General features: G+C 30.5%; 1 protein-coding gene across 1 annotated transcript; it reads left to right on the top strand.

Moving 5' to 3' along the window:
- Positions 1-8,419: 8,419 nt before the first annotated feature.
- Positions 8,420-18,090, top strand: LOTGIDRAFT_163540 (hypothetical protein; the record flags this gene model as incomplete). The annotated part of the gene is made up of 18 exons (XM_009060044.1): positions 8,420-8,455; positions 8,677-8,679; positions 9,588-9,665; positions 10,105-10,193; positions 10,718-10,857; positions 11,461-11,537; positions 12,306-12,414; positions 12,779-12,858; positions 13,213-13,316; positions 13,500-13,592; positions 14,114-14,174; positions 14,456-14,535; positions 15,017-15,150; positions 15,455-15,635; positions 16,697-16,792; positions 16,954-17,028; positions 17,453-17,516; positions 18,004-18,090. The coding sequence occupies 18 exons, from the start codon at positions 8,420-8,422 to the stop codon at positions 18,088-18,090; spliced, it is 1,587 nt and encodes a 528-aa protein (XP_009058292.1).
- Positions 18,091-18,721: the final 631 nt, after the last annotated feature.

Genomic DNA, 18,721 nt, shown 5'->3' with positions numbered 1-18,721 from the left:
ATTAATCTGTATTCAGTTCCTGCAAATATGGTGCTTGTTTTCAGGAACCTCACAAGACAAGACATTAGTCATTTTATGCTTTAACAGGTACAAGAGATTAAGCGTGTTTTGGTCCATTAGAATCTGAATGTAGCTTTTATACAGTGTCTCAGCAATCAAGAAATAGGTTAAAAATTCCTGCATTATGGGTGCATATTACATTTTGGCAGACGAGGTAGGGCCTAATGTATCCTAATTTTGCTAGTTGAAAGCATGAGGTTTATGAAACAAAGTCTGTAATTAATCAATCAGCATGGGGAAGAACAGCATTGACAAAAATTCTCAAACCAATTCCACTTAGAAATGTCATCTGAATGCCAGCAGGTACCATTCCTGAAATTGCATCTGGATACAGATTAATATTATTGTATGTTTCATTTACTGTATATAATTTAATGTAGCCAGTGTATTATTATAACATTTGCATTTGGAACTTTTCTGAAATTTGAAAATGATTAATCTTGTGAAATTTATGTAATGAGTGAGAGATTTTAATGAAATGGCTCAAATTCTAGGAATATTTTTGTGAAATGTTATAGATTAAATTCCAAGAATTGATCCGTTCCGTTAAAGCTATGGTCAAACAAAGTCAAATTGTAAAGTTTTGGACCTGAATTTAGCTGATGATACATTATGTAGTCTGCAATGTGTGCTTCTGTCTTCTGACAGTTCAGCACTTATGCTAGTGGTGTGTTTCAGGCATATTACAACAGGCTTGTATGATTAATAACTTTGATTTTTTAGCCAGAGAAAGTTTGATATTCAATCTGATATATGCCAACTAACTTCAGGTCCAAAAGAGTGTGTGTTTATTTTAGTGATGAAATCACTTTGTAAAATAAATATTAAATGGCCTATTTGTTGATATGAAGATTTTAGTTTGACCAAAAGTTACGATGTGCCTTGAAAAGATAATGTTAAGATAAGATTGTTTTCTAATACCTTGAACATGTTAGGAGAAGCAAATGTAGAGGAAAAAATACCATTCTTTTTAGTTTTCCAGAACCTTTTCTTGAAAATGTTCATGTGAAGAACTGTTGACATTGTCATTTTTCTTAAAAATACAAAATAAGTTTATAAAGGTACCCTCTATGGACCAGGGCCCCATTTATCAAAAATCATAAAATAAACATTCAAATTTGCCAGCGGTTATTTGAACTGCTCCATATTTCTTTTGAAACAAAATGACAGACACAAAATGGCTTCTCCTATCCTGCCCTGGGTATAATGTTCTATATGCAGCTACAAATATTACATATTATATATTATATTCCTAGAAGTTACATCATATAGCTTTATTGTGATATCAATCATTTCATTCATTCATATTCATCCATCCTTTCATTTTAGACCAAAGTATCACTAAGATATAACCAAAGATACACGATTTGATTTGATGAGAGTGATTGCAGACCATCCACCTATTATGGTTTGGTAACATTGATCTGATAATATTCATTAATGTTGAGTTATAGGGAAAATAACATTGTTTTATAACTATAACCATAATGTTTTAATTCCAACAATAGTTCTCCAAGAGTGTCCAAAACCTTGAATTGTATTTGAAAAAAAATACATCCAGATATTTTATTTTTTCTAAATCAAATTTATCCTGAAGGTTTTTGACTCATTTGTTCTTATGTCTACCATGTCAAATACCTGTCACAATGGTTAGAAATAGAAATTAATTTCATTATCACTGAACTTCTCTCTGATTAAAAAATATGGCTTCATCTTAATATTATATATGGATTTATAAAAACTGTTTCATTTATATCATATGTCACAGTGATCTAGAAGATATCTAGCTTGTAAATTTCAATTCTTTCCATTTGATATATGTGACACTAATGTTGGTGGCAGATATTTGAAAATAAAAACTGATGAACAAAAACTAAGTCTGAGCTACAAAAGTTATGAAGACAAATTAAACAATAGCCTTACGTAAAACGATGTAAATTCAACAATTTTTGCACATTCATATGCAATTTTGATAAAGTGTGAAAGTTAAGAAACTAATATTTATATTCTAACAAAAGTAATAAATTTTACTAAGTTCAGATGAACCAAAAAGGAAATGATTTTGATTGTTATAAAGGTATTATATTTATGACATGTCTGCTATAGACATGTCAGTGACTTGATTCCTGAATTTAAAATTTAACAAAGCTTTCATGTGCATCTGAGATATTCTTTGCATGGTTTGTCAAAAGATGCCTTGTGGATAAAAAAGTATTTAAATTCAAATAATATACCTATAAGCTGAAAGAGAACAAATCAACGAAGCTTCTCATATGTATAGGGCAAAAACATGTAAATTCATTTTAGAATTGTGAGTGTTGATTTTCAATGATACAAAACTAATAGATCAAATCACATTTTCATAAACCATTGTTGACTATTGTTAAAACATGACATTTAATTATCTCATTTCATCATTAGCATTATTTAGACATCATTTAATGGCAGATTATTGTTGTTGTTTCCTACACTGCTCATCTAGTTTTTTCTGGACTTAGATTTTCAATTAGGTATTCTTTGTTGCTCTAAATTTAAATACTAAAAGTATTGTGAAAGACAATCTAATGATTGTTTATTTGTGTTTATTTTTTTGTTAGTGATCTATATCAACTTATTATTATTATTATTATATATTCACAGTAACCACTTATTTACCATTTATATACTTTTGTTTAACTCTTTTTATTTCAAATTGCGCATGCATGACATGACAAGGCTTGCCACAAAGGATTTGAATATCAAATTTTGTTCACTTGAAAAATATGGAACCCTAGAAATTTGATAAAGCACCATAAAATGGCACCCTGGTTTGGAAATGCTATATATTGTCTGTTCACTGCAAACTGGTCACAGAATACTGGTCACAGGCAAATTGGTCACAAGTAAAATTGACCTAGTAGATTTGTCACAGAAATTGTTATAATTTTGATACACTATGAACAATATACTATGATCAATTTACCGTGTGATAAAATTTACTGTGATCAAATTACTGCATCCAATGGCAAGATGGAAACCACATTTCATATGAAAATTAATTCTAGTAGATAGACAGTAATAAGAATACTGTGAATTACTTAAATTAATTCCCTTGAGCTATAAACAAATACGACATAAGGGTTCCATATTTTTTTATTTTCACAATAGCAAATTGAATATACTGATTATCTGACTTTCAAAATATCTGAAGCTAATGAGTTTCATATTTGATAAGACATGTTATACATATCAAGGTTTTCTCTTCTGACAATTTCTATTTTATGCATATTTATGAACTCTGTTTATGGCATATGTCATGTTATTCCATTCTGCATGATAAATACTTCATTAGAAATGTAAAAACTGCTGCTATATGATATTACTAAATAATAAATTTGTCTGACTAGTTTCTTTAATTTGACATCCGATTATATTTAAAAATAAAAAAACAAATTTTCATATATATGCAAATATGTAGAATTAACAATGAGAAGATATGTTTTGGAAACATGAGAGTCTAGAGCTAATTGATATATACCTCTATATTTTAATAAAATAAAATTAAAATAATTGATTAAAATCTTGATATATTTTTGTTCTGTTAGATGGTGATGAGAACATAATGATCATAAAAGCACTGGCCTAGGTCACAAAGTAAAAATATATGATAAGTTAAGATAAAGTTAAATTTGATATGTTAATTCTCAATGATCACTATTTAAATGATATTATTTCTTGATGAAAATGTTCGAATACAGCAATATTCTATGAGTTGCCTCCTCTTGATGCAAATTACCACAAATCAAAATTTTCCAATTTTTACTTTGACATAAGTTTAAGCTTCAGATTGAATCGAAATGAAACAGGGTAGTGGAAAACTATATATTATCAAAGAAATATTGCCATCATGATATTGGAGATTTTGCACATGTAAGGTACTTAGAGAGCCATCAAATCTTGAAATTGACACCAATATCTGCAATCACTACACTTCATGTTAATCATTGGACCGTTGCTAAAGGAACATGGTAGATTCCATAAAATTGTCTTATAGTGGTACTATAGTCAACATAAAAGTTCATGTTATTCAGACTTAAGTTTTTTGTATGATATGTAAATCTGTAACTTAACTTAAAATTAATTTTTAAATTGTTCTCTCTGTCTGCCCCCAGGCATTTAACAATAAAGTGTAAATAACTGAGTGTTAGGACTAATATTAAAGATAGATTGCCTTATATTGATAAGTCAAAGTTAAAGTTGATATTTCTTAAATATTTAAAAGCTGCAATATTAAAATGTTTCTTTTTCCCATTGAAAATTGGCCTCAAAATGGTTGCTTTAGCAGCAGATAAAGTTCCCTTTAGTTAGCCATCTTACCTTGGTGAATTTAAATCCGACCTTAGTTTTTGATTAACATAATGTCTGTTTAAAACTTAACAGCAAGTATTATTTAACCTGGATACAGACATTAACCTTTTAAATTTAAAAAAATCTATTTGTAGAATTTTTCAACCTGAGAAGTGATGCCCTTTACCTAGATATTAAAATTGACTAGTTGAAGTAACAGTGGAATAAGATATCATGTTAAAACTCTTGTACAAATTTTTATTATCATGCAAACCAAATCATATTAACCAAAACCAAACGACACATGTCACAAAACATGACAGACCAAAGAAGTTTATTTTATTCAATGTATATTATTATTTCTATATGTAGATTAAATATTATATAACTTAGTTAGGCTTTAAGTAGACATATAATGTGCTTTCCATGTCGCTTTTTAAAAGCATGATATTCTTTTGTATTATTCTTAGTATTGTTTTTGATTTAATTCTTTTTTTCTTATTATTTGTTTTTGTATTGTTTTTGTTTTAATATTTACAAAAATATGTTTGTTTTAAACAAATGATACCACCAGCGTATGAAGTTAAAGATGGGGCCAAATTTTAATTGTCAAAATAAAAATTGTGATTTTTGACATAAAATTGCTTTGTATTCGTGATGTTTTTTGTAAATGATATAGTTGTCTTTATTTTTGTATTATTTGAGGGATTATTAATTAATCTTATTATTAAGCTTGATTAATACTTAAAGAGTGGTGTCTGTGGTTTGCCCGTCCGTTCACATGGTACAGTAATGAGTTAGGAATGACCAGAATAAAAATTGTTTTATTATTTATTTAAATACTTGCTTTACCAGTTTTCAATTTAAGTTACCTGTATCACTTTTTAAAATTGATGCCTGGTTCCGCTGTTTGTTATTTAAACTAAAGACTGTTTAGACTGTTATCACTTCCTGGACATTACGAAAAAATCTCACAGGCAGTAACCTGACATGAAAAGTCCTAACTGACCATGATATTGTAAATAATTGTTAGTAAAGTGGACATCAGATTTCAATTCTGATAAGTACTACAGATAGTTTAATTTAAGCTTTGTAAGGATGTTTGTGAAGGAAATAACCAATGTCGAAAAATATCAAGATTTATTTTTTTACTAACACTTAACCAAGAAATTAACACAGTTAAATTTAACCCAAACTGGTTCAAATCACTGACTCATTACTGTTACTAGTATCAAATACACAATTATCTGTTTATTATATAAAATACACAAAAGCTTTATATCTGTGCATCTATAACTTAATACCACACTCTAAATCATTGCTCTATCTATATAGATATACTTGTATACTAATATTGTTATGGGTTGTGTCTGTGTCTATAGGACTAATGGCGAAAGTATTAGTCAAAATTAATCCAGTTGTATATTCACTTGATTTCTCTGGGCAATTGCTTTTGCGATTTGATTCACATTAACCTTATTTTGAGTCAGGCTGATTGAGTGAGGTCTAGATTTGTATAAAATCTTCCTTTATTCTTAGATAGGAAACAAAGTATATTGTCAGGGAAAGGTATTTATGCACATCCAGGGATATTTTCAAATGTATCCATGAACAGTTGATCTGGAGTCAAATCACATTGGACTTGCATCGTAAACCTCTCTGAATGGGCATAATTATATTTGTCCTCAGTAGTTTTTCTGAAATGTGAACTATTGATATAGTTCTATCCTGGACACAGACTTTTACTGTTACTATTTTACCTTTGTCGAATTGGTGATGTTTTGTTCCAAAAGCAATGTACATGTATTAGAGAAACAAATCCAAGGTCTGTTGTTGCAAACATCTGAATAATTGTCTTATCTTTAATATCGATTAGAACTTTGATTGGTTAGTCTAAGGTGAGAATGCCATCCAATCAGATTCCTTTAAATTACCTAAATATGCATGCCTTGAATAAAATTGTGTGATATTATAGGAGTCAAGAGATTAATACATCAGTTTGTTTCTGTTTTTAAATATTCAAATTGTTTTTTAAAGATATTTTTAAAAATGGTTGAGACAAATTACTAGAAAATACTTATGATAGTCTTGGGTATTGTTACTCTGTCTGCAGGTCATTTTCATTTTGATATCTAGCTCAAAATTTACATTTTTACACCTGCAATGATATTTATGTAATATTAGAATATTTTAATTCAGTCCAAATATTAACCCTACTAGTTTATTTCCAAATGTAATTTTTATCACCTAGCTTGTCTCTTCTAAAGATATTCAAAACAATAAGCTTTGTCTTGTTTTTTGCGAATGTTGATATGTTATACATACACGCCAAGCGAATTATAATGTATAAGTTTAAAAATCTTGTCTCTAAGGCTAATAGCTTTTTCTAGTACAATTTAATGCTATCTAGAAATGTTTTTTCTTTCATTATTAATGTGCAACATTATATGTTACTGTCATTGTTTAAGTGCTTTAGGCGAAATTTACTACAATGTTGATTCTATCTTATATATTATATCTCTTATCTTTACTTCTAATTATTATTATTATTATTATTATTATTATTATGCTACAGTAATGACAATATTGCGCTTCCAGAAATAAAGCTTTATGTGATGCTAATATTGGTTGTTTTCATTTATTATTCGGTCTAAAAATATTTGTGGAATTTGAGCTCCACTATGACTACCGTGGCTATTGTGGTGGATTTTCTAATGCTAATGAGGCAGGAATGTTCACTCTTATGATATCTCAATTGAAATATGCAGCCCCGTTGCCAGGAATGATTTGGTGCTGGGGCTCAGAGTTTGTAAATTTGAAGAATTAAAGGCCCAGAGAATTCATTTATGACAATTTTGAGGTGCCAAAAACGTATTGAAATCTATATCATTTGGTTTTGTACAAAAACTCTGTAAATCTCTGAACTGAAGAAGATTTAGCTGGGCCTTAATTCTCACTTGCTGGGGCCCAGCCCCCACAGACCCCACCCTTACGATGGTGCTGTCAATATACCATTCTGTATCTCTGCCACGCACCATTCGACTCAACCTTCGCCAATGTTAGTTATTGTATATGAGATGAACATTATCTAGCAGCATTAAGTTGATAAGATTGGCCAGGTAATTTCTTAGCGTCAGAGACTTGCCAGGCTACAAAACTTGTCCACTCCATAATCTGACTCTCCTCAGGGAATAATGCAAAGGATAATTATAATTACACTTACACCATAGACCATATGAATTAATGTAGACCTACATAATTTCACATGTAAAACTGGCTTATTTTGCATAATTGAATTTTGATGTAGGCCTGAGGAAATTGGGGGATGCTGATGTAGGCTACATTCAGTCAACCCAAACTGTTAGACTATTTGATGATGAATGACATTTATTTTGAGGAAAACACCACTTCATTTTATATGTATAATGTGTGGTAGTGATGAGAAATATTTCTGTATGAACATTCCAAAAGGATGACATGATCAAAGTTTGACAAATTGTTTTAAATGCTGTGAAATAAATTTTGGAAATCAAAGTGGATCAAGGCCTATTGTTCCACAATAATTACAGAACAGCACAATAATTACAGAACAGCACAATAATTACAGAGCAGCACAATAATTACAGAACAGCACAATGATTACAGAACAGCACAATAATTACAGAATAGCAGCTTTACTAATTTTACTTTGTAAACTTGTGAATTGACAGTAAAAAAGATATTCTAATCTGACCACGAAAAAGAGAAGTTTATTAAAAAAAATTACTTCATCGCACACTGCATGGCGTTTCCCGTCTTCGTTAACCCATAAGTTGCAGAAAAGTATGACGTAAAACTCCATTCATATTATTTTTTGTAACATCTTGCAGGACTATGACTTGATTAGCACCATTGTGGTCTGTGTCTTTTGATCATTTTCTAGAGTTAACTCCCATACAAAATGTCAGCCCCCAGTCGGTCAATGTGATCACAATAATTACATACCTACAAGTTGATCATAGAAATCAATAAATTGTCAGTAATAACAGCAGATATGGCTACCTGTATAAGAAAAATCCTTGTAAATCGGGTAATTAAGCTATGTGAGCACATATCCTTCTGTCTTCACTCTTTCTTGTTCAATGAACACCTTTCTTACTGATACTGGAAGAAGTAGAAGCATAGGCAGAGGAGTATTTAAGCCTACAATTTAAGCTAGTATGTAAATCGTATGTAAATAGTTTTTACAGTGCCATACTTGGTCTGGAAAGTGCCACATAAATAGGGCAAATATTTATTTTGTTATTTCAGCTGGTAAGATCACTTGGAAAAGATAATAATTTGGAGAAACATTTATATAATAACTGTAGACCACATAAAAGGTATCGGTAATTTAAAATAGGCCTCATACAATCAGAAATTGATGGAGAGCAAACCCAGTGTTATTACTGGTTGGTGATAGGAGCTAGCAAACCAAAACAACTTACAGCAGCACTTCGTGTTGTTTTGTTGAAAATTTCATTGACATTCCAGTCATCCTGTTCAACAGCCACAGCCAGCCTGTTAAACTCATTGTTGTTAGGAGGGAATAGGATGGCTTCTTATTTTTTCACTTTGCAGAACCAACAACTGGATGAATAAACAGTAAACCCGAAGACTGGTTGACAGTGTCTGTAAATACTATTCTTGATTATCATTTTCTGCACTAAGAATTTATCTGAAGAAAACAGAAGAACTGAACTTACCATAATGAGTTGTCATTTTCTATTTATTTAGTACCACTCAGCCAATGTTTATTCTCAAGCCAGATATAATTGACAACCAGTTATTGAAAAATTTACCTGAAGTAAGGGAAATATATACCAGTACTACTTTTTTACCTGGAATGAAACTTCAAGTTTATAGGAGCAGTCTGGTTTTTTTTTAGTTGAAACAGTACTAGATGCTCAAATCACTAAAAACTGTAGAACAAAATGAAGTGATATGTGTCCCTTGCCTTATCTTATTTTAACTAAAAAAATCCTTCCGTTAATATTTTAATGCTAAAACTACTGAAGAATTACATAAACTTTTTAAGTTCCTTATTCTGGACTAGCTTGACCAGGTTATGATGTCAGTATTGCACAACATGAGATTGAATAATTAAACTTTAGATAAGAAAGACATAATTCTGGAGCTGTAGAGTAATCAGATGATAAAAAAGCTTGAAACTTATTTTATAGGATGATGTTATAGAGAATGTAGACTTCGATAAATTCTCTAATGGTATTATTTCTGTAAACAAAGATAAATTTAATAAGGTAAGTGTATGAATTGTCCAGAGTGAAAACGATAAATAAGATTGTGTTTCAATACTTTTCAAAGTTGAAATATATAGAAACAGTAGAATTGAAATTAGACCAAACTTTCTAATATAGCCACTTTAGTTAGGGTCTAAAGAGAGCCCTCGTGAACGCGTGTCAAAATGCGCATTGAAAACAGTATTATGACCTATGATTACAAAGGTACTGTCAAAGCTGTCTTAACTTTTTAGTCTATCTGAACGATCACCCAAAAACAGTAAATCAGACTCGAAGAAGGGTTGATAGTTAAGCTGCACTAAATTTAGTGGTATGAACGCACTATAACAGTTTAAGTTCAGCCAGAAATTTAGAAAAATATTTCTCCCTGAAAGACTTTGGAAGAAATGACAAGAAAAATAACCTGCATAAAATAGTAATTGTGTTCTTTTGATTACAGTCAATTTTAGAATCAATTGTCAAAAATGGACCAATTTACAACAAAGGTGACTTAGATATTGAGAAGAAAAAAATTGTGGTTGAGTTTAGGTTAGTTTAAATGTTTGCCTCTCTTCTGTTTATATTCCCACAAAAGATGACACAATTTGTTATAAAGCCATACAGTGGCCACACAAGTTGGTCTACAAGAGAGGAGGGGGGGGGTGTTGAGAGTGGCGGGGGAGTCTAGAAAAATGGTTTGCACCCTGCCTTCTTACAAATTCAAAGATTTGAATTTTATACGATTTTGCCCAAAATTATGTGTCAGAATGAAATAATTTTTGTTGGCGGTAGAACCCTTCAGGCATTTCATGAGAGGCATGTGTCCATGAAGCATCCATGGATCTGCTACATTTTCAATTAAACCTTGACAGTAGTCCCCCCATCTGTTTTGTAACTGACTACCCATCAGCGAGAGTTTTCTGATGTTTGTTAATCTCTGATGCATATGCAGCATAGCAACAAGAAGTGGTCCTTTTCAAATTTAAAGTAAAAAGGATTGAAACTATGGTTTTGGTACTGCTTTGGGCATTCGGTTATCTTGCTTTGGTTGGCAGGCTATCTTTCCATTACAGTTCACCAAACATAGCCAAACCTTTCCACGTTGGTCATCTACACTCTACAGTATTAGGCAATTGTTTGTCTAACCTTTATAAAACATTTAACCATGATGTTGTTCGACTGAATTATCTAGGAGATCATGGTTTACAAGTTGGTTCGTATTTTTTACTATTAGCTGGTTGAAAGGGAAGCATCAGTCTATTATTTCTATGTATAGTGTTGTTAACAAATGGTAATGGAAAACATTGCAGCCTGTGGTACTGTCCTTGTCAGAATTTTCTCATTCCACACTGCATAGCATTTCATTTTAGCCCTGTAAGAGCATAGGTCAAATTTCATTGCATTGTTATACCATATATCACTGAACAAACCTCTGTTTGTGATTCTTTTAAATTTTTTTTACACCCTTCGTTACTGACAGAAGTCACTTTCATTGAATATTCTTTAAAATTTATTGTGTGACATATGCCAACTTACAAATATTTTCACTGTTAAAGTAGTGCTCAATACATCAATTGTAAAGTGATATAGAAATATTAAAACAGAAATTGAATCATGTTGTTACTCAGAGTTTCACGCTATGTGATCTTTAGACAACTGGCTTATTTTCAGCCTGCGTCTCTACTGAAGTTGGACAAGTAGAACTTTTTCTCATGTCTACATTTCAAGACAGGTTCGTTTGTTTAAAGAAGTGTGCTAAGGGACATTAATGATGGAAAGCTGAATTATATATTCAATACCGTTATATTTGATATAGTTTTGTTGTGTGTGGCATTTCAAAGATATGGTAGTGAAGAAAAATTACAAGCAGATCCATTAAAGCATTTATATGAGGTACATATTTTATGGATTTTGAAAATAAAAATAAATGTTAAAGTTACTGCACATTTTTGTCATTCTTTCATTTAATGTATTCATGTGTAGCATGAAAACATGAATACTCTTAAAATGAATATAATTCTCAAACTTGAACCAAAGAGGAAATATTCATCAGTGGACATACCTGGTGTCATAAATATACAACAGAATCCCTTGAATTCGATAATCTCATAAAATTAATTAAGTAATAATTAAAAATATTTCTAAAGTTGTAAGTAGGTTTTAATCATTTTTCAATAATTATTTAGTTTTTTGAATTTATTGAATTATACAGAGATATTGATATGGCACCAATTAATCTACTGATAGATAATATATACTCTTATTGAGTTTGAGAATTTAAATTGTATGTTTATTCTAAGAAGTTGTATTCCTCTGAAAGAAACTTGATCTGAAGAAGCCAATAATATGATGTCTATATCTCTAAACACAGTATTGATTTTAAACCAGATTTGTAAAAAATTTATATTTTTAACCACATTTTGAAAACTTTAAATTTTTAACTAGATTTGTTTCAATTTGACATTTTTAACCAAATTGGAAAACTTTAGATTCTAGCCAGATTTGTAAAAATTTGATATTTTTAGCCACATTTTGAAAACGTGAAATTTTTAACCACATTTGAAAACAAATTTATATTTTTAACCACACTTTGAAAACTTTAGATTTTTAACCAGATTTGTAAAAAAGTGATATTTTTAACCACATTTTCGAAAATTTCAGGTGTACGTTGAAATTCACAATAAAATAGATGAGGAAGCAGGTGGAGATGATGGCAGATTAACTCCTACATATACAGAAACTAAAGAACTTTATCAAAGAATTGATAGTGGTAAATTATTATTGTATGTCTTATACATCATAAGATACAGATGTTCAAATGAAATTTTTTTTTTGAGAATTTTCGTGATAAAACAACTCTAGTCCAAAAACCCTAAGGCATACATCCTTGATATAAGAATGAAAAATGTCCAGTTTTTTTTATCTTAATGTTATTAATAGTTAAATAGTTTTAGGAGATTTTGAATTAGATTCTAGCTTTTGCAACTCTTCTAAATTTAACAATGGAGTAGTTTTCTATTTTCAAAAAATTACTCCGTTTGATAAAACAAGGTTTTCAATGTAGCATATGTTCATATTATTAAATAGGGACTGGACATAAACTTAACTTGTGACTGAAAACTTTACATTTGTAGGAGAAAGAGTAGAAGAATTTGAAACATTATGGAAGAGATTGTGTGATATATCTCGATCAGAATATGATAAAATGTACAAGGTATGTACACCTTAAAAAATTCTGATGCCATGGCCAGTACTATCGAGAGTTGGCCCAGTGTTCTATATATGCCTGCATAAGTTAAGTCCTTTGAATGCTTTATGATGTGATGAGTTTATTGTTGAAAGGTGAGAAGAGATGGCTGTGTATTTGGTTGTATTCGGCTTACACAAATGAATTTACACTGGAATTGAATTTCAAATAAAAGTGCTTTTATCTTTTTAAAATCTAAAATTTTATATTTTAATATAAAAACACTTTTACATCATTAATAAATCATAGGAAAACTATTAACGTAAACTTGGTTTATCATTTATATACAAGAATCTTCAGAATATTATTTTATATTTGTAGAGATTAGGAATTGAATTTGATGAAACACATACTGAGTCTATGTATAGAGAGAGAGCTCGACAGTTAGTAAAAGACCTCAATGAACAAGGCAAGCTAAAGGAAAGGTAATAACAGCATTTGAATTGATAAGTTCATTCTAGAAGCTTGCTCACAAAACAACCTGCTCCACTAACCAGTAAAATAAGATTCTGTTTTCTAGTTGCTATCACCACTATGAATCTTTATGTCCAAAAACAATTTTTTTTAGATTTTTTAGAATCATAAACTAATAATTTGATTGTTTATAGGAACGGTATGGGTGCTCTTGTGTCTCAAAAAGGTGATAAGGAATATACAATATATATTAAGAAGAGTGACGGTTCATCCTTATATTTAACAAGGTATGTTTCTGTTGTCACTGGCAGAGGTGGGGTTCATATGTCAATCAACTTGATGTACTAAGTGAGGGTGTACACTACAAGTAGATGTATTAAATACCAGCATAGATCCAGATAATCCCAGATTTTTCAACTTGGCTTCCCATAGTCATTGATGCAGGTCAGAGGGGCTGACATGGAAAAAGCATATTGAATTCTGGACAATAAACTGAAGCCCCATGTGCTGTGCATGTTAGAGGCCCCTCTACAGTTGGAAATCTAGAAAGAGTAAGCTAAACCACTTTCCTGTAAAATTTTCCCTCATTACACACTGCGTTGCCTATCTTCATTAGCCCATTAGGTGCAGAAAAGTAGGATGTAAAACTCCATTCATTTCTGAATAATACTGAATATCTTCACACGGCACAAGCAGAAGACATGGACTGATTGAAATGATTGGACTGGATATATATATTTAGATAAATAGATTTGATGTGTACATTCAGATATTTCAAACATTAATGAATTGTTTTATAATATTTCAGAGACATAGTAGCAGCTGTAGATAGATATGAAAAATATAATTTTGATAAAATTCATTATGTGGTAAGCTAATCAGTTTTTATACACCCTATGTGGTGATTGAATTGTGATTTCAAACAGAAAAAGGCTGAGATTTTAGGTTGGTATCAACAATACCACTAGTCGTGTATAGTGAACATGAAATACCATCCTTTGTCTTTTGTCAAAATAGTTTTGATGGTGGAAGAATTGTACTGTTGTTAATTTATGTAATTGAGAGTTTATTACTGTCAACTGTCAGTTGTTGTCAGTCAAATATAAAGTAAAACTAAACAAGGTTTTGATATTTTTCTTGTTTATTTTAGGTTAGTGAAGATCAAGCAGCACATTTTAGAAATCTTTACATAAGTTTAAATATGTTATATCCAGATATTTTGCAGAACATGTAAGTTAACATGCATATTAAAAACAGCACAGCATAGAGTTTTTATGTGTGTACCTGTCCAGTGTTTTCAAAGGGTGGAATTTTCATTTGTAGAGGGTTCATGGACATGTGTAGAGTTTGTATGTGTGTAGTTTGTTATTTGTAGATTGTTATTTGTAGATTCAGTAGATTGTTATTTGTAGATTGTTATTTGTAGTTTGATATTTGTATATTGTTATTTGTAGATTCAGTAGATTGTTATTTGTAGTTTGTTATTTGTAGATTGTTATTTGTAGATTCAGTAGATTGTTATTTGTAGTTTGTTATCTGTAGTTTGTTATATGTAGATTGTTATTTGTAGTTTGTTGTTTGTAGTTTGTTATATGTATTTTGTTTTTTGTAGTTTGTTATATGTAGATTGTTATTTGTAGTTTGTTATTTGTAGTTTGTTGTATGTAGATTGTTATTTGTAGTTTGTTACTTGTAGTTTTATTTTTTGTAGACAAAAACACGAGTTTCACCTCATGTTTGGTAAAATATTTGGTATCAGTACAAGAAAGGGTAACGCAGTATTTTTAGAAGAGGTGTTGAATACAGCCAAGAATGAAGCTCGAAAGATTATCGAATCTTCTGAAAGTGAGTTGCAAAATCTAACAACTGCTTTTGCATTGTCATAGACAAGTCAAGTTAAAGGCAATAACACAAAGATGACCAATTGAAACAAACTTAAAAATATCCAAACTTCAGTCTCTATTGCATTCACATGATATGTCTGTTCCAAGCAGTTGGACAGGAAATGACAGTTAACCACAAAACATGTGTCAACAGTCATAGGGTATATTAATATTTATCTTGTGTGGAGGAATTAAACTCTAAGAAATAGAGATATTGATAATATGTCAATTTGAATTGTCTTTATAAAAACAATCATCTTTTTCAGCTACTAAAATCAACATGGATGAATTTGACAAAATTGCTGATCATCTTGCATTATCATCAGTAGTTGTTCAATACTTATCATCATCAAGACGAAGAAGCTATGATTTTAATTTGGAAAAGTTTGTGAATTTAAAAGCAGATTCTGGCTTATTTTTACAGTATTGTCATGCCAGATTATACAGGTAAATTTTAACAGAGATACATTTAAGTTGGTCATGGATTTGATTTCAAATTACTGTCTTCTATTGAACAAGAGTTAAGTACATTGATTGTAACTTAACTTGCAGAGTAAACACTACTTAGACTGTAAACTGTTCTTACAGATTAATCTTTTTACATGAATTGTACTTACTCTGTAAACTGTACTAGTAGAGTAAACACTACTTTCACTTTAAACTGTTCTTACAGATTAATCTTTTTACATGAATTTACTCACTTTGTAAACTGTACTTGTAGAGTAAACACAACTTACATTGTAAACTGATCTTACAGATTAATCGTTTTACATGAATTGTACTTACTCAGTAAACTATACTTGCAGAGTACACACTACTTACATTGTAAACTGTTCTTACAGATTGATCTTTTTATTGAATTGTAATTAAAAACTACTTAAAGAGTAAACAGTACTTACAAAGTAAACACTATTTATGTATTTGTAAACTGTAAACTGTTCTTACATTGTAAACTGTTCTTACATTGTAAACTTTTCTGACATTGTAAACTGGTCTTACAGGGTAAACTGGTCTTACAGTGTAAACTGGTCTTACATTGTAAACTGTTCTTACATTGTAAACTGGTCTTACATTGTAAACTGTTCTTACATTGTAAATTGGTCTTACATTGTAAACTGGTCTTACATATTAATCTGTGCATGTATACCTGTGACCAGCTTGCTGAAACTCCCATCTTCAGTCATGTACATACGACGTACACTTCTGTGAAAGAGAAATAAGCGACCCTGAGAGTTCTGATTATTCCCCCTGTTGATTGATTGGTGAGTTCTGAACGTTCGAGATTTAAAGAATTTACCAAACATTCATAAAACATGTTGGAACATATGATGAAGAAGAATTCAAAATGGTGGAGAAAGAAATAGATGGAAAAATTTTGAATTTGACGTATCTGCTTCCATACCATTTTATTGAGGCCAGATTTGGGACAGACGGAACATGTTCAGAACTCTCCAATCGAGTGCCACCATTGTTTCACATATCACTTTATAATATTATGTTTTTTTCAGTTTAAAGAAAGAGATGAAAATAGATGATATAGAGACAATAGATTATAAATTATTACCAGAAGAGAAGGCTTGTTTCCTGATATTCCAATTATCAAGGTAGTGCATATCAGTTGAAAGCAATTTCTTCTTAGACACACAGAACTATATTTCAAGACTGATTTTGACCAAACATGAATGAGCTCAGGTCACTAATATTAATATTGTTTATGAACAGTGAATAAACTCTTGTTTATCAAATATATTTATTTATCTTTTAGATATCCAGATGTTCTTCAACTTGCATTAGATAAGTATCAACCTCATACATTGGTCCAATATCTTTTTGTATTAGGGTATGTATGTTATCTTAGATTGATGAATAGTTTATGGTTTCTTAAAGCTTATATTTGCACCATTTGGTTTTCTCAATTGATGTCTGTTGATCCAGTACTTTCAGAAAGCTAGACCAATTTTGTTTTCACTATCACAAAAAACCAAATCGCCAAAGGTTTTTACTAGTTGCATTTGGATTTGTACAGCCAGATTTTTAAGATTATCATTCGATGCAAAATTCAATGTGAATATGTGACTAAAACCACAAAATTTAGTCCATTTTGATGAATGAAAGTTCTATAAAATCAGATCATAGTTTGCCATTTGGAGTTATTTTTTGATAAATCAGAATTTTTTTAAAACAGAGCAACAAATATTTTTTTTTGTTAGTTTAAAAGAGGCTAATGCTTCAAATAATTGATATTTTGAATTTATTTACTTCAGTCATGCAATAAATTCAGCTTATGCTGAACTGAAGGTTAATGGTCAAGACAAAGGGACAATGGAGGTAATACTAATTTTTATTATTGTCTTTTAGTGTCTTGTTTGTATTCACTCTAGAAGCAACCTCTGAATCCTACGCTGAAACGCTACTCTCACTTTGCAAAATTTTTAAAAAATGTAGAGTCCATCTCAAGGTTCAATTTGGGTTAAAAATTTGATTAGAAATTAGTCAGAATTTCAATTTTGATTTGCTTTTCAAAATATTCCTGTTGTAGCCTTCAGATAGATCTTGCCAGTTTATTAAGGTAATAGAGACCATAGACAGTTGTCATATCATTCTAGATTTGGCAGAAAATTGTCACAAAAAATATAAAATTTGATTTCATTCTCAAATTATCATCATAGATTTTAAAATTGGCTAATCATAGGAAATATTGGGTCATTTTGATTAAAACAAAAAAACAAAGATGCCGAAATTATACCCTGGTCAAGCTATGAAACTTTCAAACAATATTCCTTTAATTCATTAACTCAGTATTTCTCTGTTTCAGGCCCGGCTAGGACTGTTCAATTGTGCTCGTGAAACATTGGCTCATGGACTCAGAATATTAGGGCTTGAACCTTTAAATGAATTATAGTGTTGGTTTTATATGTCATGATCAGAGAGATAAATAGACTATATTTCTACTTGTGATCTATTAAATAGGATAGAAGTCTCCATGCAAGGAGAACACCAATAATCTGATCCTGATCTCAATCTCTTGACTATTATGTTTCACAATGGTCCATTTACAACTGAGTCTATTGAAAAAATGGTCCGTAAAAGCTTGCCATTATGAAAATCAGAGCACTATTTTCTGGTTATAAGATTCTGACAAGGTGATTGAAGCGGGTTGAGTCAAAAATTAGATTAGAAATACAGTTTTCATCAGATTGTGATGAAACTCAGTAATTTTGAAATTGATAATAAATTGGTTGATGAAAAAATGGAGTTACTGGCCTTTACCTGTTGGATTTCTTAAACCAACCATATTTTTGGAAATGTAGCGTAGAAGCCAGTGACGATACCCATTGTTTAAAAAATAAAGTATTTTACCAGAAAAAACAAAACAATGAAATTTAGGTATGAAAGGGCATCCTGATGAGTTTCCATTGTACTCTACAGTGTCCCAATATTTTTGTTGTAATGAATATTAACTGAGTGCTATGTATTGAAATTAAAATTAAAACAACATTGTTAATATTTTATATGGCATATACAGAGGGTTT

This window comes from Lottia gigantea, assembly GCF_000327385.1.
Source record: "Lottia gigantea unplaced genomic scaffold LOTGIsca_40, whole genome shotgun sequence".
Taxonomy (NCBI): Eukaryota; Metazoa; Mollusca; class Gastropoda; family Lottiidae; genus Lottia; species Lottia gigantea.
Note: the sequence above shows the minus strand (reverse complement) of the source record. Positions and strands in the feature narration are given on the sequence as shown.